General features: G+C 56.7%; 1 protein-coding gene across 13 annotated transcripts in view; it reads right to left on the bottom strand.

The window, feature by feature from the left end:
- Positions 1-20,145, bottom strand: part of PLEKHG3 (pleckstrin homology and RhoGEF domain containing G3) — a 42,288-nt gene extending 22,143 nt beyond the window's left edge. For 6 of the 13 annotated variants that reach the window (XM_038407277.2, XM_038407279.2, XM_038407283.2 and 3 more), the window contains exons 1-2: positions 2,519-2,649; positions 18-125 (exon numbers count right to left, since the gene is read on the bottom strand). In XM_038407277.2, coding sequence (XP_038263205.1) covers positions 18-125; positions 2,519-2,582 — 172 coding nt within the window. In that variant the 5' untranslated portion in view covers positions 2,583-2,649. Of the gene's footprint in view, positions 1-17; positions 126-2,518; positions 2,651-19,994 lie in introns of those variants that run through there. The other 7 variants (XM_038407276.2, XM_043516022.1, XM_038407285.2 and 4 more) reach the window with 5 other exon arrangements.
- Positions 20,146-22,956: the final 2,811 nt, after the last annotated feature.

The following is a 22,956-nucleotide window of genomic DNA, read 5'->3' as shown; positions in this document are numbered from 1 at the left end:
GGCCACTCCCTCCTTACCACGGCCTGGGTGAGCCCCCGCTCCAGTCACAGCCCCTGGCTCTGTGTTCCCCTGGCCAGGAGGGGCGCGACCGGCCTCGCCAGCACTCTCAGGGGTCCCTGCTTTCACTGAAAGAGAATCAAACCAGTCTCCAGTTACTCTGGTTGTCAAGAAAACCTCCAAAACGTGCCCCAGGGGTGCCCAACACAGAAAGTCTGAGCCCATCGCTGCGGGGGAGGGGAGCTATCCCAGGTGTGACCGACGCAGCCAGTGACACTGCCCGAGTCTCCTGAGAGTCTGAGCCCATGCTGGGCAGTGGTGGAAGCAGCCCCGGGCGTAAGCGAGGGGCCCGAGTCTCTCTGAGCTGTGCCCTGCCCTGCTCAGTTCACTGATGAGATAGCGGTGACAGAAGCTTGACACACACACTGTGAACGCTTTCATTGCACATGGCAGCACAGCAGGAGAGGGGCAGGGAGGCTGCTAGGTAGAAAGCGACAGTCTATGACACCTGGACCCTGCTACCATCCACTGCCCCCCTTCCTGCCTGAGAGACTGGCCAGACCCTAGAGGAGAGGGGCTGGCACCACAGTCCTGGCACCATGGCTCCCAGTTCCTGGCCTGGCTGGTTTATTCCTTACTGTTCCTTATCTTGTTATTTCTTATCTGCTCCCTCAATGGGGAAGGCAGCTCCAGCTGGGAAAGTACCCACCATGGGGCTGGCCAAGCAAGGCTCAGCACCCAGCTTGCGACCAGAGGGGGCAGCACTGCCTGGCTCTAGGGCATGGAAAATTGAAACCAAAACGTCCTCTGGCCCAAGTAGTTTAAATACCTCCAAGGAAGGGTCTATAGGTCAGATCTGCCCTCGGTGACCCCTCTGCAGCCTGAGCAACCCCCTGTGCACCTCACCGGCTGCAGAGATGCATGCACAGAGAACCTAGGGTGGGAATTCTGACGACAGTGCACTAACAGGACTGGAATCCACCGTCCCTCTCAGCCGGGCTGGCTCTGCCGGGCTGCCAGGGGAGGCAGATAGGCTCACTGGGGAGTGATCCCCATTTTCCACATGGGGAATGTGGCACAGACATTCACGCTGAGCAGTTCTAGTGACATCTGGGCACAGCTGGGGCTGGACTGTCGGAAATACAGAGCCCCGCCCTGTCGCGCCTAGTGACTCCCAGCTGGAGCAGTGGGTACCCAATGCCCCTCGAAAGCAGGGTCCCCAGCACCACTCCTCAGGTGCCCAGAAAACTTGAGTACCCAGATCAGTGTAAAACCTCTGGTCTAAATGACACAAAGGTCATGAATGGGGCCAGAGCAGGATGCAAACCTTTCAAGTCCAGGACTTAACCGCAAGGCCAGCAGACTTCTGCGCACAGCCACAGAGTGACAACCATGCCAACATCCCGCCCCTCCTCCTAGGAGGCGCCCGGGGAGCAAGCAGGGCCCTTTCGCAGAGGGCAGCTGCACTGGTGGGCAGGTCCGACCTCACTGGGCCAGATTCCTCAGCCTGGACTGCATAGGCCAGGCCAAGAGATCCCAACAGCGGTGCCGGCCTGAAAACAACAAACCATTTCCCATGTGCACAGCAGCAAAGAATGCCAGCAATTTCTGACACTGCAAAAAAGGCCTTTCCCTCCCCGAGACACACACAAAGTCCCACACAGCCCCACGGGCGCTCTCACAGCCCCACGCAGAGTCCCACACAGCCCCACCGGCACTCTCACAGCCCCACACAAAGGCACACACACAGTCACGCAGGTCTGACACACAGACAGTCCCAGGCACATGCAGAGTCACACGCAGCTACACTGTCTCACCGGCAGAGTCTCACACACAATCACAGGCAGCCCCATGGGCGATCTCACAGACAACCTCACACACAGGCGCTCTCCCAGACACACCGAGATGGCAACGGCTAGGTGTGCGTGTGTCTGACTCATCCCTTGCAGCCACCTGGACGGAAAGTTACCCAGCTGCCCCAGAAGAACACAGTGCCGCCGGCAGGCTGAGAAACACCAGCCCAAAGGATTAGATGCGTCTGAGAACTGGGGCTCAGCCCCGGAAACGCCAAACGCCATCACCAAAGCACCAGGCCTGCAGCACTAGCACAGGGGTCCAGCACCAAGTCCTGAAGGTCAGGGAGCCCCATGGGGTCGATCTAAAATTGCAGCCTGGCTAAAGGGGACCTACTGCTCTCAGGCCCAGGGTGCGGGGACTCTTTTCAGCGCCCCCTCCCCCCAGTGCTTAGCCATTCCCTCCCCCCAGCCAGCAGGGCTCTGCATTCTTTGCAGCATGTGTAACCAGGATCACACCCTCCCTTCCCTTCCTCCCCCCCCTCGACCGCTGGGCAGGGCAGGCGTGTGGCTGCAGGCCTGCAACACTCAGGCTCCCTTTGGCAGCCAGCGACACCCCACCACTGTGCCTGCTATCACCTCCTCCCGCACACCGCCCCTCCCCCAGGGCCGCACCCCCAGGACTCAGCCCTAAGTCCAGACGCGGGGCCTCGGCCTCCCCCCCTTACCCCAGAGCTTGGAGATGCGGACAGGGAGCCAGGGCAGGCTGATCTTCTCCTCCCAGATGAACATACCCGTCTCAGCATGCAGGAATGGGCCAGGGGACTGGCCGGGGTGAGCCCACGCTGCCTTCCTGGGGAGCGACCCGACAGCGAGCGGGGCAGGGCATGGAGGCTGCTGTCGTCAGACCTCACCTGGAGCCGCTCTGGGCACCGCCCCCTCCACAGGAGCGGCATGTCAGCGCCACACCCATGGGGAACTCACCCGCTAGGCCACTAGCCATGCACAGCGAGGGCCGGGCCTGAGCCAGAGCCCACCAGCCTTGCCCACCTGCGCTTAGGCCACGAAGGGACCCAGCAAGCACGTCCCTACAGCTCCTCCCCCCCGACTGCCCTGAAATGCAACCAGCTCTGGGGCGGAGAGCAGCCGCCAGGGGACCCAGGGGGGTGGGGAGCGATTCCAGACCTGGCTGCCTGGGCACAGCACATGGGAAAGGCACCGGGGTCCAGGAGGGCCAGCCTCAGGGAGAGCGGCACCGGACGCCCATTGACCCTCCAGGAGGGGGGGAAGGGCTGCGCTGACCTTGCAAGATAGAGGGAAAGGTGTGGGGGGGGCCTGTTTCTGACCCATCTCAGGGTCCGAGCAGCTCACAGGGAGCACGGTAACTTCCCTGGGGGGGGGTCACAGCCCTGCTGCCACGCTCTTGGGCCAAGGTTTGCAAGAACCGAGCTCCTGAGCTCATAGAACGGTATTACAGCCACGCCTGCAGAACCGGCCAAGCTGGGGCCTGCTCCCCTGTGTTATACCAGGCGTAGCCCAGACCCTCGACCCTCAGGGCCAACACACGCACCAGCCAGGCTACTCGCCCAGCCAGGGGGTCCTGACCTCTGCTCCCCCTCTGCAAAGCAAGGTGGCCTGCAGTCCGCACACACCCCGAGGACCCAGCACACAGCACGCCCGTCGCAGGCAGCGGCCTGCTCCCAGTGAGTGCCCGCTGCAGCAGGGATCCGCGGCACGTGACCCCACCACCCTCAAATGGACCAAGGACTCGGAGCTGCTGCACAGAGACGACTCTTCAAGGTGAGCTGTGCCAGGCCAGAGCCCTGGTGACCCTTTGGAGCTGGGGGCAGGCACAGCTAGAACAGGACCACCCAAAGCAGAACACAGCTGGGGGGCTCCCCATGTGCCCCAGATGCCTGGCGCACTACCAGGAACAGAGGCAGAGGTGACGTTTGGCAAAGCTTTCCCAAGGAAAACAGAAGCCCTTCCCAGCACCAAGGGGGCCCCCTCTCCAGGAAAGTTGGTGTCCCGGCCATAGTTTCTTGGCACAAATAGCCACACTGTGGAACAGCAACATTTGGGAGTCTGCCAGCTCCCATGATTGTATCCCAAGCCTGGCGCTATGTGGTGGCACCTCCATGGTGCCTTCCTTTAATCCCCAGCTCCTGGAGTCGGGGGAGTCTGCGAGAACTTTGGCTTTCTGTTTGAAAATGTGACCTGAAAGGCTCCACTCAGGAGAAAAAGAACACCCCTTCCCCCCCACCCCCCGTTTCTAAAGATCTCCTGATTTTCAAGCCAGGCTCCTGATTTCTGAATGGCCGAGGCTGGGGATACTGGGGGAGTGGAAATCCTCTCAAACGGGCAGTAGAACAACCGGTTACATTTTTCAGCAGCTCTAAGGCAGAGGGGAGAATCTGGGTCTTTGTAAATCAGCAGGCCACATCTGACCAGCCAGCATCCCCCAGCGATCCCCTTGGCCAGCAAAGAACTCCGGGCTGAGCTGGAGCAGAGTTGTAGAAAGGCAATCCAGCCTGGATTTACAGGCACCAAGTGCCGGAGACTCTCCTGTGCCTAGGTCAGCGGTTCTGATGGTTAATTTTCCTCCCTGTTAAACATGGGCCCCTTATCTCCCCTCTGGATTTGTCACTTCAGCTCCCAGCCCCAGGTTGGTAGGGGGAAGAGCCCCCGGTTAGCAGAAATCACCTCCCCTCCTAGGGACCTGGAGACCATTAGCTAGACTCATCTCTCCACGTGCATGGTGGGGCTCGATATGAACATAGCCAGGGAGCTCCAGATGCCAGCCAGGAAGGACACAAAGCACATGGGATAAGCAGAGCCCCTGCAGCCTGGTGGGGGATGGCACGTGTGAGAGATCAGAGCCTGGATGTGGGGCGTGGGCCTCAGGCATTGGAGCGTGCAGAGCTCTCCAGTGGGGAGGGAGATCCCTGGGGCAAAGAAACCAGTCAGACGGGCTGGGGAACGCTCCTCCTGCTCTCTAAGGGCAAGTGGTCACAGAGGGGCCACGTGGGAACCTGCCCATGGTTGTGGCCCTGGCTCCAGTGGAAGCAGCCCCTAGTCTAGCCGGGCCCTCAGCCAAGGGAGCCAGCTGGCCAGCGGCTGCAGAGAGCATCCGCCTGGCATTAATCAATGCCCAGCAGAGACACCTAAGCCGCTTTGCCAGGCAGGGGAGGGGATTTCCTAGCATCAGGGATCCTGACTGGAAACAACCTGTTTAACCCCGTCTGCGCCAGAGAGCCTGAAGGAGAAGCAGCTTCCCCACAATGACCCTGGTGCAAAGCACAGCAGCAAAGGCCCACGGCACGAGTGCTCGGCATGGTCAGAGGCGGCAGCCCGGCCCAGCAGTTAGGTCACTGCACCAGGACACCTGGTTTCTGTTCCTGACATTCTGCTGGGTGGCCTTGGACAAGTCCCCTCCCCTGTCTGTGCCTCAGTTTCCCCTCCCACCCCCTGGTCTAGCCACACTGGGAACTCTTGGGAGCAGAGGTGATGTCCACGCATTGACAGGGCCCTGATCTCAGCTGGGGAGTCGGGAAGCTGCCTGAAAAAGCAGGGAAGTGGGGGTTCAAAGGGGGGGGGAGGGAAAGAGTATCTCTGGATTGGATAACCCACCTCCTGGAGCACAGCAAGAAGCCAGCCACCCTCCGGCATCGAACAGCTGCCCCACACCTCCACAGCTAGTTCACAGCCTCTGTCCTCTGCAAAGCCAGCTGTGGGTCAAGACCCAGCTCCGTCCAGCAGGGCCCCCATACCCAAGAAAAGGAGAAGAGGACCACGCCCCTGCAGGGACCTGCCAACATAGACTCAGTTTCCCCAGGAAGCACTTGGTTGCTGTGGTGATGGGCGCTACAGAAACCCTTGAGGAGAGTAGCACAGAAAGCACACAGCTCTTGGCTCAGAGCCACACGCCGCACCTCCTGCCCACCCCAGGCTTTTCAACGGCCGTGTCCACTCCAGAAGGGACAGGCTCATCTGCAAACCCACCCTCCACCCCCAGGCACCTGGGAAGTTCAGGCCCCTTTCCCAGCTCTGCATGGGTGAGAGCTCTCCCGGGCTTCAATTTCATGGCCTCACTTTGGTCCAAGAACAGAGCTTCCATGGGAGCCCTGCCAGCGCCCACAGATCCCAGGCAGCCCAGAGGCAGCGAGATGGGTGAGGGACGTATGTGGTAGGGAGGAGCTGGTCACAGGCCAACTGATTCTCTTCCCAGCCCCGGGCACAAACTAGTGCAGCATGGGTGCCAGCCAGGGATTGCCAATGTGCACCCACGCCATGCCTCTTCCACGCCATGGCATGCCCCACATACGAGGGGCTGTGGGGAAGGGATTCCCCCCACCAGTCAGGAGGGTCAGCTAGAGGTTCGCAGTCAACCTCTGGTCCTTTTGTATAGCATGAAAAGAACAGGAAATCTGCCCCAGCAACCATACAGGGATCCTCACCCCAGCACTGAAATGCAGCCACTTCTGGAAAGGGGCGCAGCAGCTGTTTCTTTGCCAAGCTTACTGCTCCATCACAGGGATTCCTGCGAGGGACCAGCTGTGACACGGCCTGGCCCGCACATCCCATAGCATGCTGAGGCTCCAAGCGTTCCCTGGATGGCAACAGGGAGCCCCCAACACACAACCCGAACCCGAGCCGCCCCCCCCCCCGGCTCTATCCTCCATGCAAATGACAGCCATGAGGGGCGGGGAGCCGCACCCAGCCCCGGGAGCGGATGAGCATCCACCTTAGCTACGAACGCACAATGCCGGGGTGGAACGATGGCTGGTAACGCCATTCCCACAGTGCCGGGTTCCTCTGGGCACTCCTGAGCATGCCATGGGCATGCTGCCCTGCCCTGGAACCTTCAGCCTGGGGCTTGGATGGACTTGGATGGACCTCCAACAGGCACAGCCAAGCCCAGCGCTGCTTCTGCCAGCGCATCACCTCTCTGCTCCAAGGCCAAAACTCAGCCAGACTCACCTCTGGCGGCAGGGCCCCAAATCAGAGCCGTGGCACGGACACAGGAGGAGAGCCGAACCGTGGTGCGGGCCAGAGGAATTACAGAATTGGAGGGTATGGGAAGGAAATCAGGAAACATCAATCCATGTCCCTGGAAGTGCAGCACAGCCCCAAAATGGCACAGGGATCCTGGGTGTATCTGCGAACCTCAGTGCCACCTTAATATCGCTTCTCATTCACATGGCCAAGCAAAGGAGCCACCGGGGGGAGGAAGCAGCCTCTGAGAAGATTTGTCTTGGGGCTTGTCCCTGCAGAGTTCACACGAGCGCTGCCCCTAGCTCGAGTCCCATCCACACACTAACCCCCTTCCCTCCAGCGCCTGGTGCGGTTACCCCACGCCAGCTGGCCCCTCCCAGGGACAAGGGAACACTCAAGAACACAGCACATCCGCTGCTAACATGACCACACTGCAACTCAGGCTAGTCCTCCAAAGCTATACCACAATTCCTCTCCACGTGCCCGGAAAGGACAATTCACTGGGAAAGAATGCAGAGCGGCTCAGCTTTCTGCAGCACAAAGAGCCACAGATACAACCCCAGGGGGCCTAGTGCCCTACACGAGTGTCAGTGTGGACACAGCAGGCCCACTGTTACTGTGCAGTGAGGCTGCTCTCACTCCAGCTAGGCGGCTTCCCGCTACCTCTGTGGCGAAGACGTACCCTCGGAGATGCAGTCCACAACATGAAAACGCTCCCAGACGCACGGTTGTATCAGCCCAGAGTGCTTTGCAAATAGAGCCACCTGGCAGACAAGCTGCACGTGGGGAGCACTGTCTCTGTCACTGATATGTGACCACTTCTGGGGTGGAACGTGGCAGCTGCTTAACACAGAGCAACACTAGGGTAAAGAAGCAGAGGATGCTCCAATGGGAATGGCTCGGAAAATTATTTAGCGCCTCCAGCCATAGCAAGTAGATGCTGCTTATAAAGAGCAAAGACAAACTGTGTGAACTCACCACCATGGGCTCAGAACTCAGGCTGGTGGAACGTAATCATTTGGGACACTGAAGCCTACGCCCTGTGCTTGTAAGAATGGATGTGAGATCTTTAATGACCTTATTTACATCTCACCTGCAGCATAGCACCTCCAGACATCACAGCATGTACCCACCTCAGTCCCAGAGCTGGGTGAAGAGCTAAATAGACAAAGGGTGGAAGGGGGAAACCGAGGCACGGGGAGACCAATGGACTTGCCCAAGGTCACTGGCAGAGCCAGGTTCTGGCTTCCCACCCATCCTTTCCACCCCACTGCCTCCCATCATGCTCAGCCACTGGTCCAGTAGGAAGAACGGCCCCTGTGGACAATGCCAGAAGAACAGTGGAAGGTCACCCATCCAAGCAGCATGCCAACCTGACCTTGCTTAGCATGCCCAGTCTGCCTGGGTCCCAGCCCAGGGGCTGCAGGTGCCCGGTGCCATTTGGCAGGGAAGCGGTTAACACAGCCAGCGTGCAAGTGGCTAGGAGGAGGCTTTGAAGCTAAAGAGCAACACTCGCCTCCTGGAGAAGAGGCTGATAAAAGTGTTATTCAGAAGTAAGTTCTGCTGGCGCCTCACATTCTCTGCATTGCTCGCTGATTGGCACTGCAGGGAGCGCAAGCCAGGGATTTCAGGGGGGCCCGATTCTCAGACTGCTGAGCACCCTCCCCTCAAAAAAAATCGGGTCCTTTTAAAGGGTCTTTGGACACCCCAAAGTGGAGACAGCTGGGAACAGGGGAATTGTCAGGCTGGGCCATGGTCCGTTCAGCCCAGCGTCCCGGCAGCAGCAGGGAGGAGGCATAGGATCCGTGCAGTAGTTACTGCAGAATAACCTGCTCCCCACACAGCGCCCAGTCCGGTCTCACAGCCAGCGATCAGCTAAAGCCCCTAAGCGGGAGGTCCAATATCCCTTCCCCGATCAGTTAGCCAAATCCCTATTGAACTCTGGACTACCCCCGTCCGCTGCTGGCCCTCAGGCTATTCTAGTCTCTCCTTTGGGCATCACACACAGAGGTTTCTCCTCTCGAGCAGCAGCTGAAGCCAGTAGCCCTCAAGCACCCAGATTCCTCTCCCTGTGCCAGCCCATCACCACATGGAGCACGATCTATCTGCCAGTGTCTCCGCCCATTGGGGGACGCCCATGGGTGCCATCTGGTGTTTGGTGGTCCAGCAAGATCTTGCTGTTGGCCATGGGGGGAGGGGGGGGAGGAGAGACTGCCGCAGGCCACAGCCACAAGGGTCCCTTTCTATTAGGAGCTAGGCATGCTGGCAGCAGCCCGGGGTTGTACCACTCTTCCCAGCCAAGGCAGGGGTAGAAGGGCCTTCGCCTCTGGACCTGGGCTGCATGGTCCAGTTGCCCTGCCCCAGCAGAGGCAGCAGTGCTGGGGGGAGTTGGCACGCGCAAGGCACAGGACGTCACACTGCTCTGAGCGGGGAGGGGGCATGGGGTACTGTGGCACCACCAGCGCTCTCACCAGCGCTCCCCCCAGCAGGGCAGGGCCTGGCAAAGCGTATCAGCCGGAGGCTTCCAGAGAGGCTCTAGCGAGGGCACGCTGCCCGTCGGCAGGGCTGGAGCGAGAGACCATAAATACAGGGCAGAGGCTGACTCAGGAACGGGGCCCTTGGCCCAATCTTTGTGGATGCTGCTGCTGCTGCTGCTGCTGCTGCCACTCACCCTTCGCTGACCAACCGTGCGAGCCTCCACGCTTGTGCCAGCAGCCTCCGGCTAATTCCACTTCCCCCGGGACAGAGCCCAAACCAACTCTGCCCCAGCTGGCCCCGGCTCCATTCCCAGCTTGACTCTGCCCCTGAACCGGGCTGAACCAAACACCGGGATATGGGGGAGCAGGTCGAACCCCCTGCCCGGAGGGAGTCCCAGGATACGCTCCTCGGAGAAGCAGCACGTCGTAACCCAGCTTCAGACCCCGATCCCTCCTGCACTTCATAGACACTGTCGATCTCTCCAAACAAAGCCACAGCCTTTGCCATGCCCCTGTCCCCACCAGCCTTAAATCAGAGCCCTGCGTCCAACACAGCCTGCCAAGTCTCAGGTAACAGCCCCAGGGTTTGCTGAGCGGAAGTGGCAGAGGGAAGGGGACAGGCAAACCAGAGCTGGAACTGGAATTCGAAGCATCTCTCTGCAGCTCAGTGGCTAGAGCCCTGGACTGGACCTCGGGAGACTTGGGTTCTATTCCTGACTCTACCACCAGCCTGCTGGGTAACCTTGGGCAAGTTCGGGCCCCCTCAGTTTCTAACATTTGTAAAATGGGGATAAAGATAGCGACCTGCTCTGTGAAGTGTTTTGAGATCAATGGCTGAAAAGCACGATGAATTACCATTACTGACACCTGACCCGGTACAGTGGGGCTGGGGCCGTTCCCATTGGAGGGGATTTGTGCTTTAGCAGTCTTTGCGGCTCACCTCTAAATGCCACCCACGAAGCGCTAGGTCCACCCCAGCCCTGCTGTCCTTCCAAGATGCACTAACCTGCTCAGCACAATGGCCTGGGATTATGGTACTGCCGGGGGGAACGTCGCCACTCACTGGAGGAGCCGTACCTCCCCGGCTATGTACAGCTCCACTGGCGCTCTCCCTGCTGCCCATCCCTGAGCATCCCTCCCTGTCAGCGGGGCAGTGAGAGCCTTTATCCTCTTACTCTAACCCCCTGCCGACTCTCCCCCAGGAAGCACGTGGCAGATTTTCTCCCTGCAACCTCCTCAATCACCAGATTAGATCTAACTTTAAACCCAAGGGGCGCCACTTGGAAATGCAGCCCGGCCTGGAAAGAGCCGCAGAAACAGTCGCTCAGACTGGCCTCCCCTTCCAACCCAGAGAGCCAGGGGAATACACCCCCTAGAGCCTCCCCTGCCCCATTCCAAGACAGCTCTCCCCAGCCCAGGCCTCAGACAGAACCAAGGACAGATGCTGGGCAATACAGCCACAGATCTCTGCTTCTTCCCACCACACCCAGGGGAATGCCCCTTAGTCGGGGCATGCGTAATTCCACAGGCAAGCTCACGATAGAAAGGTAAGGGAGGTATCATCTGATTAATTTAAAAAAAACCCTACAGAACCATAATTTCAATGGTGTCACCCTCTGTGGGGGGGGGGTGTGCGTGTGTGTGACTCGCTGCTCCCTCCTGCAGCTCCAGGTCCTCTGGTTGGTGGAAATTTTGATGACACAATGTCATTGGAAATGAGTCGAGTTTGGGATCATTCGAAATCCCTTTCTCCCCCAAGGCCAATGGTACCAAACCTGAAAAGCCTAGAACAATGAGGCAGCTCTGTATTCCGGAAAAGGTTTAAAAATCAAGGCGTTTTTAAATTATACTTTAGCACTGGCCCGTCAAACCCGCAGCCCTCGCGAAGGTAAATGGTGGCCCTCGACCGACAGTCCTGCATGATCAGTTAATGCATAGAACAGGAGACCCGGTTAATTTTTTTAATGTTACTGAGAACTACAAGTGGACGGGGGGCTTTAAGTTGAATGGCTTCTTTTTTGCCGACGATGGCGAAGCAGCGATATTGATTATCCAGTTTGGTTTATTATGCTGAAAGAGTTGTAATGAGGCGCTGGTTAAGAGGTCAGCATCCAGATAGAAATGACTGGACTCCATCCACAAATGGTATGCCCACAGTTCCAGACCATGAATTAATTACAATCTCAAGGTAATGTATTACAAAATCCTTGGTTTTACTTTGGTCTTGATTGCCTTTAGTTACCAAAGGGGAGACAAAGAACGCTGACTAGTTGCTGAACTCATAGAGAATACCACCATGGAGGGACCTGGTTAAACACAATGCTCCGTGGCACCTTACTTATAAAAAGGGCATGTTTCCAATGCAGCTGGAATGCATGAACAAATGGATCTGCGGAACTGAAACAAAATGTGGTGACACACTTGACATGGGCCTTTATAGGCCTGTCCAACAGCTAATAATGCCCCCGATGATCTTCATTGACAGCGGATTCTATGTCCTGGCAAATCGCACATATCAGTCACAGTGACGTGTGCAATCGGCTCCTTTGTTGAGCTCTCGGGGATTCGGTACGGTGACAGTACTGTGAACCAAATTCTTGCAGGGACAAAGTTGTGACGTGCTATAGAAGCATGCGCCCAAACACTCGCTGCCCTTCAAAAATGCTACCTAGATGTCTTCTCTGGAAAGCAATCTGATGTGTTTGAAGTCACTCCCCAAAGGGGACAGGACTTGCAAGACCAGTTCCCCACATCCAGCTCTCAATGACTTATCGCACACAATGGAATGCTGCAACAGCGCAGAATGGATCAAACAATCAGTGACAAAGTCAACTTTCGGGATGGCACGGTGACACACGAAGATGGTTGAGTCTTTGCTGCACTTTATTCAACCTGTCAGGACTGCTCATTGCAATTCGCACCTCAAAGCACTGGAAGACTTTGCAAAACACATTTTTGCTTTTAGGTGTAACCAACTATTCTGCAATGAGATTGCGTAGTTCCTTGCTGAGACAAGAGATATAGAAAAGTCCGACTATGACATAGGGGAGGAATTCTAGCAAGGGAAATTGGGCTGTCAAAAGGTCAGCAGCTCCCCTCTGGGCACTTGGTTCAGACAAAGCCCTAGAATATGAAAACAGAGCAATGGAAGTCACTAGGGGGTTGGTGGGCATAACACAGCAGCCAAATGATCTTTCACGGTTTTTCCTGACGACCCTAGAACTCCATTGAATTTGGAACAAAAAAGTCAGAACTGCTGGGATAACTTCCTCACAAGTAATCAAGCGCCAGCTAGATTATTAGATGCCACAAAGGGGCCATTTTAAAGCTACAGGATGAACTTACATGCACTGGCAACCCATTCGAGTCTGATGGACTGAAGTACATTAATATCACAACAAAAGCAGTCTTCAGCAGTGAGGTAGCTACAGATGCCAGAGCGGATGCTTTGGGTTTTGAAGCTTTCAAAACCCAAAGAAGTATCCAAGGCTGTGTCAATCTACAGGCTCCAATCAAGAAGCCTAAAGGTGTGTTTGAATGCAAAGAAAAAAGTCAGAGCGAAGGCGGCAGGAACTATTAAAGAACTAACCGCAGAGAGGTTGCTGTTTGTTCGTCTCCTGGTCATGTCCGGATCTCAGCATGATGCTGATCTACATGAGACTTTGGAAAGTACAAGTTCTCCATGGTACCAGGATCAAAGTTTGAATGCGATGGAACAATGCATACGTGCTAGGCAAAAAGCAAACTAACACACATCTTGTACCTTGTGGCAGCGGAGGACTTCCAGGGTAGCAATCGCAGATGGCATGGCGGATGTACACTTCATTAGGACGCTATCAGGAAAATGCTGGACCTATGACAAAGTCCACCTCATGTTCGACACATACGCAGAGGAATCCATTAGAAATATTACCAGACAGAAGAGACTCCGTGGCAGCGCACCTGTACAATACAAAAATCACTGACTCCACAAACATCTCCAGTGTCACAATGCAGAAGCTACTGTGTGGTACCAGCGTGAAGGAGGAGTTAACTGCACACCTTGCAGGGAAAATGCTTCAGCATCCAAAGAACTGCTGGAAGAATTTTGCCATTGCATAGTGCAATAAAGTTGCTGCCTTGCACTACTCAGAGGAGTTTTTCTGTAGGTCTCATGAGGCAGCTGACGCTCAAATACCTTGCCTGTCATCCTGCCACGGAACAAGGCCCTACTAAACTCCCAATTTTTGCACAGATGTTCCAGTGCTCTCAGAGAGATGTTACTCAAAATATCTGCAAGATGCTGGTTTTGTGCCTGTTGCTGGGGAACAGAATCGCTGGATATCTTTCAGAGATGCGCTCTTATCAATCGGACCATTAATGCTGCCCGCTGCCAGGTTGCCACACCCTTTCAGGATGTGACACTACTGGAAGGCTCCCTGGAAAGAGCAAATTATCTTCCTGGAAGGCATTTGATTCAGCCTCCGAAGACTCTCTCCTCGCTCTGGAGGTGTTCAGAATGGCTGAGAAACACCGATGAGACCATAAGTGCATGGGAGGGGTTTGTATGCCAAGATTATCATTTGAAGACCAACATTACGGAGCTTGCAGATGGATGTTTATCAAGACGCAGAGAAAAATCACCAACAATGTATTTATTTATCAAGAGGGCAAATGATCAAGCAGTGGAATGACTCCAGGATGGCCAAGCACATCCAAAACTACCCTCCATTATCCGGCATGGATGGATTGATCACACCACTTATGTGTGCTGCCAAATCAATCCTTCAGCCAACCAAATACTCGGATGCAAAGACCAGATGCACACTGCCCGGCAGATGTTTGGCCAGCAGCCTGCCCTGTATGGAGCCACGCGAGTGCATCTCGGACAAGGATCAGCGTGACAATGTGTCTAGTAGCAGCATGCTGTAAGGAGACGACACTGATGAGGACTTTGGGGAATAAATGTTTGCAGTCCTACGTGTCTATACTTAGTCCTGCTTTGAGTGCAGGGGACTGGACTAGATGACCTCTTGAGGTCCCTTCCAGTCCTATGAGTTTCTGCCTAGAATGACCAAAGATCAATGTCTTTTTTATGTACCATCAAGACACCCCTCAGTTCAAGTATAATTAAAAACAACATTGATCATTAACCATTCTCTCGACTGTAGATCTACACCATTGTCCTAGGTTTGTCAGGTTTGGTACCACATGTCCATGGGAGAAAGGGCTTTCGAATGATCCCAGCTTGATTCATTTCCGACAACGCTGGGTCATCAACATTTCCACCAACCAGAGAACCTGAAGCTGGGAGCCGGGGGGGAAGCAAGTCCCCCCCCATGTCACAGATGGTGACACCATTGAAACCACGGTTCTGTAGATTTTTAAGAATCAGTTGAGCCCTCCCTGACCTTTCTAGCACTAACTCGCCCATGGAATGAGGTTTCACTATGTTATGCTCCCAGCCTGCTGGGAGTGAAGAGGAATTGGGCAGTACCCCTTTAAATACTTTGGGAGCCCACTAGCAGCGCTCACTGGGCTCTGTGTTGTAGACCCCAGCAATACGTAGATGCAGCAGCCAGTGTTCAGTGAACACAGCTGAATGCCCACATGTCTCCTTGAGGCTGACACCGTGGGGCAGAGGGTAGAAGCCACCCCACCAGCCCAGGGGGTCTATCAAGCAGGGAGGCTGGGGTAGCGGACTGGCATGCAGGATGCCCGAGTTCAATTCCCAGCTCTGCTACCAACCTGGCGCAAGTTCCTTCACCTGCCTGGTGCCTCAGCTCTGCAAGCTGAGGCTAGCCCCTCCCTCACCACAGAGGACCAGGCCACGGTGAGGTGGCCAGATGCTGCAGGGCCAAGGGAACCCGAAGGTAGCAAGGAGACTCCGCCAGCTCTCTGCTGCAAGACCCACAATCACCCTAAAAACAGCCCTGAGGGCCCATCGCTGCTGGGTCCCTCTGCAGGGGCAGGAGAGCCCTGCTGGAATTGGGCAGCCTGAGCCCATCCTAGGGCTGGAGTCGGGGGGGAGGGATGTGCCGCCCAACTCCCTGTGGCCCCTCTGGAGCCCAGCCGTCCCTGACAGCACCCTGCCACTCGCGTTGGCTTTCCGATCGCAGCCGGGCCCGGTGCAGGACTCACATTAACCCCAGGATGTGTGTTTCCCCCAGCTCCTGCCCTGGCAGCCCAGACCCTCAGAACATGGGGTAGCCTCAGAGACCAGGCTGAGATTCAGGAGGCGGAGCAGAGCTGGCAGCACTCGCCCTGGTGCTGGGCACGTGGCTGGAGCAGGAAGCCGAGAATCAGCAACAGGGAAGCAAAGCCATGGTGCCAGGCATGACACAGCAAGGCTGCATGAGCCAGTGGTGCAAGAGGGAAGCCAGCCCTGGGTCTGCAGCCCTCCGCCTGGCAACACCAAAGGCACAACCCTCAGCCGTGCCTCTCCCACTTCCCGTGCTTGCCATGAGAAAACATTACTGGAGAAACCTGGCACCTGCTGAAGGACTTAAAGGGATGTGCTCTGATATTATACAGCCACACACCAAAACTCCCTGCCCTTTGAGCTAAGCCCAGTTAAAGGCAGCACTTGCGCCCCACCCCCCCACAATACCGGGCTCCAAGCCCCAGCACGCAGCACCCTGGCGTCAGCTCAGCAACACTAGTCCCTTCACAGCACCTGGCCCCTGCCTTCTGGCACCTTGGGGCTAACGGGGGAGCCACAGCCAAGCTGGGCACAGGGGCCTCAAGGAGTCAGGCACCCAGATCCAGCTCCTTTTCATCACCCATTGAGCTGGGCACCCGACTCCTCACGGCCCTGCGAAATTTCAGCCAATAATCTTACACTCATAATTAGTAGTAGTTACATGTGTGAACGCTTAGAAACCTCAGCTGAGATCAGGGCCCTGTTGTGCCAGGCACTGCAGTGAGAAATTCTCTGACCCCAGCTGAGATCAGGACCCCGCTGTGCCAGGTGCTACCCAGGCACACAGGAAGAGACAGGCCCTGCCCCAGTTGAGATCAGGGCCCCATTGTGCCAGGTGCTGCATAGACACACGGTGACAGTCCCTGCCCTGAACAGCTAGACAGACAGAGGGTGGGAGGGGAAATGGTTGGCCAAGGTCACCCCGCAGGCCAGCAGGAGGGCCAGGAACAGAACCCAGCTCAGAGCCCTGCAGGCTCCAATGCATATCTCCAATAAATAAACCCTACCAGGCGCCGGTCAAGGAGGGGCTGCTGCTGGCGGCACCAGAACCCCTGAATGACCCAAACACAAGCACCCTGAACACAGGGACGTCCTGGACTTGGAAAGAATCCCATCAACATTACAGCTCTGAGCCGGCCCAGCCCGTGCGTGCCTCATTCAGCACACAGCAGCAAGCCGGCTCAGCTAAAGTGGGAGGGGTGCTAAGGCTGGGCAAGGTGGCCGGGGGGAGCCCATAGCTCTGGGGCTCAGCATGACCCAAGGGGGAGTGTGTAGGGGGACGGCAGTGGGTTAACTCCCAGTGCTTGGTGCTGCAGTGGGGGGCCTGTGTGCACGTCTCCCAGCTGCAGAGGTGGCCGGGGACTCATTTGTCACTGCTCGGCCGGAGGCAGAGGAGAGGCCCACAGCTGGGGAATGAGACAATGTGCCCAAGCACCATGGGGCCAGGGAGCCCTAGCCCCTGTCAGCCCCACGGGCTTCAGAGCCAAGGGCCCAATCTGGCCTTCACCAGGAGTGGTGCTTCTCCAGCACGGCAACCTGCCCATTGGAGGGCGCGCTGGCGGGGACAGCAGCTGCCTGTCGGCTAGCGGTGATGGGATCCGCCCTGGGATCCATTCCCAGGTTGCAGGCACAAACACCTGGGAGTAGCCAGGCTGGGACGTTGGGAGGGGGAAGGGGGCTCAGGGCAGGCAGGGAGCAGAGCCAAGCGGGAGCAGGCCCAGCCCTCAGCTCTCTGGCCTGCAGGAAGGAGCCTCTCCCACCGGCCCATCACACATTCTGCACAGGAAACTCTGAGCAAGGCGCTGCCCCAGGTGCTTTCCCATGGCTGGCCTGCCGTGGGGGAGGGGAAGCCGGCACTTGGGAAAGTAGCTGTCTCCTGGAACCCAGCCAGGGAGCAGGGGGTCTTGAACCAGAGGGGGAGCCATCCCCACAGCTGCAGCGGCAACTCCCCTGCGCCTGGGTTTCCAGCCCTGCCGGCCTACGTGAGCGAGCAGCATGAGAGCTGGAGCCCGCGTGGGTCAGGCGATTACAGGCACAAACCCAGCGCTGGGGGAAGAAAATGCAAGGGCTGGAAGCCATATAAGGGAAGGCGCTCCATCCTCCACTGCTCTGAGATGCCAGAGGGCCCTGCGCCAAGGGCAGACCTGAACCAGGAGGGCGGGGGGGGGGGGGCCATCTACACCACTGCTATGCCCAGCCAGCTCTACTCCAGGAGGGGGCTCTGGGTTAGCGTCTCCCAGCAACCCCGGGTCCAATGGGTTCCGTTCACAAGAAAAATGATGGAGCTTTTCCTAGCCACCAGCCACGCTCATGCACCAGGGCTTGGAGAGTCCTGCTGGCCCCTCGCCCATCAACCCCACCAACACAGGCTGTGCCAGACTGAGCCAGATTCACACACCAGCCCTGCGCCAGCAGTGCCTGCTGGCACACAGACGGCCAGGTTCCCAGGTAGGCTCAGAGCCCGGGCACCACACCTATCTTCAGATCTGGCCCATCAGTGCACAGTGAGCCCTTCTGGAAATACCAGCTGCGGCGACTGCTCTGCACCCAAGCTCTGCCGACAGGTATCACCGCAGGCCAGACCGGGATGGGCCATCCGGTCCGACCGCCACTCCCACAGCCCCAGCCACTCTGTGGGGCCAACAGGGCAAAGTCAGGGCGGTTAGTTCAGTCAGAGGTCAGAAGGCAAGCGGAATACGCACCTGGAGCTGATCGGAGAAGACCCCCTCACCCCCCATTTCCTAGGCTTACAGACACAGTCAAAACACAGGTTTCAGAGTAGCAGCTGTGTTAGTCTGTATTCGCAAAAAGAAAAGGAGTACTTGTGGCACCTTAGACACTAACAAATTTATTAGCGCATAAGCTTTCGTGAGCTACAGCTCACTTCATCGGAGCATCCGATGAAGTGAGCTGTAGCTCACGAAAGCTTATGCTCAAATAAATTTGTTAGTCTCTAAGGTGCCACAAGTACTCCTTTTCTTTTAGTCAAAACACAGGTGCTGTCAGGCGGGCTCCTACCAGGGCTCCGCGGCCAGAGCCAGCCTGTGCCAGGAGTGGTGCAGCGGGGACAAACGGGGACAAGCCCTGCACCCTCCCCTGGATTCACAGCACTGAGATCCAAGCCCTGGCCACTCCAATCCAGCGGGGCCCAGAACCCACAGCCGTGTGCGACAGTGCATGCCAATCACACAGCTGCCACCTCAGCAGTGCGCCATGCGTCCAGGTTGCCCTGGGTCCACCTCAAAGCAAGGGCCTGGCCCTAAGGCTGGGTGTGGAGCCTGCTAGCGGCACCACACGGGCCATGGAGGGATAGCAGGGAAGCAGACCTCCAGTCACGGGTACAGCGGGGATCTCAGTGGTTCCCCATCAGACCAAGAGAGCTAGCTGGCTATTCCTCAGGACTTGGGCTCTCACAGGCCTCCTGCAAGGTAAGCGGGGAGCATCTCTCTCCCAGAACCCCCAGGCAGCAACAGGGCCCAGAGCGGCAGCACCTCTAATCTCACTGCTGAGCGGCACGTAGCCAGCCGGAGCTGCCAGCCCCAAGCCGACACACAGCCTGGAACCGGACCAGCGCCAGGTGAGCCAGGGGGCTGGACGAAGGCACGTTTCTGGGCTTGGTCTGTTTCTGAAGTTCACCCTCTGAGTTTTCCAGAATCCCCCTGCCTGTCACAAAGGGGTTGGGGAGGGAGGCTCCGCTCTCCTGGCACCACCACATTCCTGAGCAGCAGGAGATGGAGGCACTGCAAACCCCCCCCATCCACCCCTGAACAGCCCCAATCCCCCCATGCCCCGCACTCCCTGCACCCCTATGCCCACAGGGAGGCTGCTGTCCATGCCTAGCCCCCTGCGCTGCCACCCTGAAGTCCCCAGGGCTGCAGCCCAGCCCAGCCCCACCCTCTGCATTATCCATGGGGCAGGGCTAGGACACAGCACCCGCAGCCCTTCCTGGGAGAATCCTGGACTTCTCCCCCACAACAAAAGTCCCCGATTGTCCTGTCGCCCCCCACCGGGAGCGGGGAGCTAACCGCTGGCTGCAGCATTTCAGAGATCTGAGTGGGGGCAAGGCGAGAGGCTTATAGATGGGGCCCGCTCCCCAGTGGGCGCAGCGGGGGAAGCCGGCCCGAGAGAAGGGCCCCCAGCCGGCTCCCCGGTGGGCGCAGGAGGGAAGCCGGCAGTGCCGCCCGGGCAGCACAACGTAATACATAAGTGCACAGGCCAATCCTGCGTGGGCTGAGAAAGCCTCTTACACCCGCAGGCGGAGAAGGCGGGCAGGCAGCATCCCCCATGCCCCGGGCAGCGGAGTGGCCGCCCTGTCGCCCCCCAGCACCTGCCCGGAGGCCCCGGGAGCGGCGGCGCCCGGCGGCTATAGAGCCCCTGGCTCGAAAGGCAGCAGGCGGGAGCACAGGGTCCCGCGGCACCGCGTCCACCTGCCCCTACCCCCATGGCACCTCCCCAAGGGCGCGGAGCCCTGCTGGGCACAGCTGAGACCCCTGCGCCCCCGATCCCCCCCCTGCGCTCCGGAGCCGCCCCGGCCCCGGCCCCGCCACTCACCAGGACCCCGTTCCAAGCCGGCGCCGAGGTCCCCACTCCCCGCCGCGGCCAGCCCGAGCAGCGCGGGAAGTGCAGCGCGGACTCCGGCAGGCGGGCGGGAGGGCGACGGAGGCGGAGAGCAGCCTCGGCTCCACCCCAGCCTGGAGGGGCCGCTCGCCCCCGGAAGCTCGTGGTTAACACGCAGCAGCGCCGAAGCGCCCGCAGAAAGCCGGGCCTGGAGCTCGCTCCTCCGCCGGGCTGCTGGGGCCCTTTGGCCTGGGAATGAGGGAACGGAGTACCGCTGTGCCAGAGGGACACCCTCCCCTTCCCGCCCTGCCACAATCCACGCAGGGAAACTGAGGCAAAGGAGGGGGATCTGCCACAGTTACCAAGCAGGACAGCAACTAGAACCCGGGTATCATAGGTTCATAGATACTAAGGTCAGAAGGGACCATTCTGATCATCTAGTCCGACCTCCTGCACAGCGCAGGCCACAGAATCTCACCCACTCACTCCTACGAAAAACCTCACCTATGTTTGAGCTATTGAAGTCCTTAAATCATGGTTCAAAGACTTCAAGGATTCCTCACTTACCAGTATACTTCCACCTTACATTCACACCTAAACTCTGTCTCCTACTCTCCTATTCATATCTGTGTACACACAAAATGTGGTTGGCTACCAAATACTTAGTAGACATTTTTATGTTCAAAGAATGGTGCACAAGCAGTCATTTTGAAAAATGGCTTTAGTCTATAAAACTGTTGTTTCCTTAATTATGCTTTTCAAGCAATTTTATTTCTCACCCTTCCTGATGCTTGACTTATCATTTTCTCATACGACACATTGTATTATGATAGTCATCGTTTGAGATGTAGCATGACACTACTGATGACTTCTGACACTGTATCCTGAGTCCCTGCCCACTAGACCAGCTGCCTCTCACCCTGCTGCTTGGGCAAGGGTAGGGTTGGTTCCTAGCCAAGGGTGGGGGGGCCCAGGAAGAGCCTGGACAATGCAGCAGGGTGGAACAGAATAGCAGGAGGGAGAAGAGTCACAGCCACGGCCCCAGCTTGTCCTGGAACATCTCCCCACGCACCTCACCACCACAGCCATCAGGGTCTCTTGTCTGTGCCCCAGGTGAGGAGGAGAGGTACAGCAATGCTGCTGCAGGAGGCAGGGGTTGCAGAGGAGAAGGCTCTTGCACCAGAGATTGGAGACCCATCTTAGAAGAAATCAAACTGGAAATGCATATTTTTAACAGCGAGATGGATTACCCACCCCCATGCCAGATTCCCTATGCATGGGGGATTTGCCATCACCTGGAGTCTACATCCACAACCAGTGTCTTTTCTAAAAGATCTGCCCCTCCTGGCTGACCTATAAGATATGGGCTGGCTACAGGCATGGCTGGGAGAGAGCCTAGCCTGCGCCCAGCATAGCACAAGCTGGAGCTGGTCAGAAGGGCCCCTTCTGGCCTTGACAACTATGAATCTAAGAAGTGAAAAAGATTTGTGGCTCATAGTGCATAAACAGCTGAGTGTGAGCTCTCAGTGCGATGCTGTGGCCAAAAGAGTTGATCCGATCCTGGGATGCGTACACAGGAATCTTAGGTAGGAGTAGAGAGGTTATTCTATTTGGCACTGGAGTGACCACTGGAGGAATCCTGCGTCCAGTTTTCATGTACACAATTCAGGAAGGGTGTTGTTAAATTGGAGGCAGCTCAGAGAAGGGCCACGAGAATGATGAAAGGGTTAGACAACCTGCCATAGACTGGTGAGCTGTAGCTCACGAAAGCTTATGCTCTAATAAATTTGTTAGTCTCTAAGGTGCCACAAGTACTCCTTTTCTTTTTTCAAAAAACTCAGTCTATTTAGCTTAACAAAGATAAGTTTAAGGGGAGACTTGATTATAGTCGATAAATAGCTACATGGGGAACAAATATTTAATAATGGGCTTTTCAATCTAGCAGAGAAAGGCATAAAATGATCCAATGAATAGAAGTTGAAACTAGACAAATTTGGACTGGAAATAAGGCATACATTTTTAATAATGAGAATAATTAACCATTGGAACAATTTACCAAGGGTTGTGGTGGATTCTCCATCACTGACCATGTTTAAATCAAGACTCAGCCATGCATCTGAAGAAGTGGGTTTTTTACCCACAAAAGCTTATGCCCAAATAAATCTATTAGTCTTTAAGGTGCCACTGGACTCCTTGTTGTTTAAATCAAGACTGGATGTTTTTCTCAAAGCTCTGCTCTAGGAATTATTTGGGGGCAGTTCTCTGGCCTGTGACATCCAGGAGGTCAGACTATCTGATCCAAGGCCAGAAGGGCACATTGTGAATCTAGGAATCTCTAGGAAGGGGATTGTGCTCTGACTTTTGCTCTTCTGTGATGGATGAAGGGGCCTGATGGGTTTTATATGGGCTTTTCCCTGCTTGTTTTTTATCTCAGAAATACCAGGCATGGCAGGTCTGATCTCCTCTGAGGACTCTGGACAGTTCAGCATTTGAAGAGTGAGGGCAGTTGAATATTTCACAAGAACTGTTTTCTCCCAAGTGTGTCTCTGGTATTTGAGTTATATAAGTGGTAGCACCTCACCACACACGGTTTGAAGCAATTAATGTACATCTTCCCCCTCCATTAACCAGCTTTCGCTCACCTTGTGTCTGTGCTGTCCCAGCCTGCCCAGCTCTCCAGTCATCCCAGAAAATCACACTAGCCAAGACCTGAATTTCTAGTGTGAAAAAGGTAGAAACACACCCTTCTGTTTAACAAACAAACAAAGGATCAGGCTTTCCCTATGCATTGCAAAGCAAGGCAAACAGATGTTTTCCCTTTGCAGGTCACCTTTAAGTGACTGCCCAAGGTCACCCGTGAATCCGCATTGCTAGAAGTGGGGGGGAACAGACTTACAGATGGGGTCTTCACCCTTATCTATTGCTGCGCCCAGTGGAGAAACCCGCTCCAAGGAAC

Source organism: Dermochelys coriacea, chromosome 6, assembly GCF_009764565.3.
Source record: "Dermochelys coriacea isolate rDerCor1 chromosome 6, rDerCor1.pri.v4, whole genome shotgun sequence".
Lineage (NCBI taxonomy): Eukaryota > Metazoa > Chordata > Testudines > Dermochelyidae > Dermochelys > Dermochelys coriacea.
Note: the sequence above shows the minus strand (reverse complement) of the source record. Positions and strands in the feature narration are given on the sequence as shown.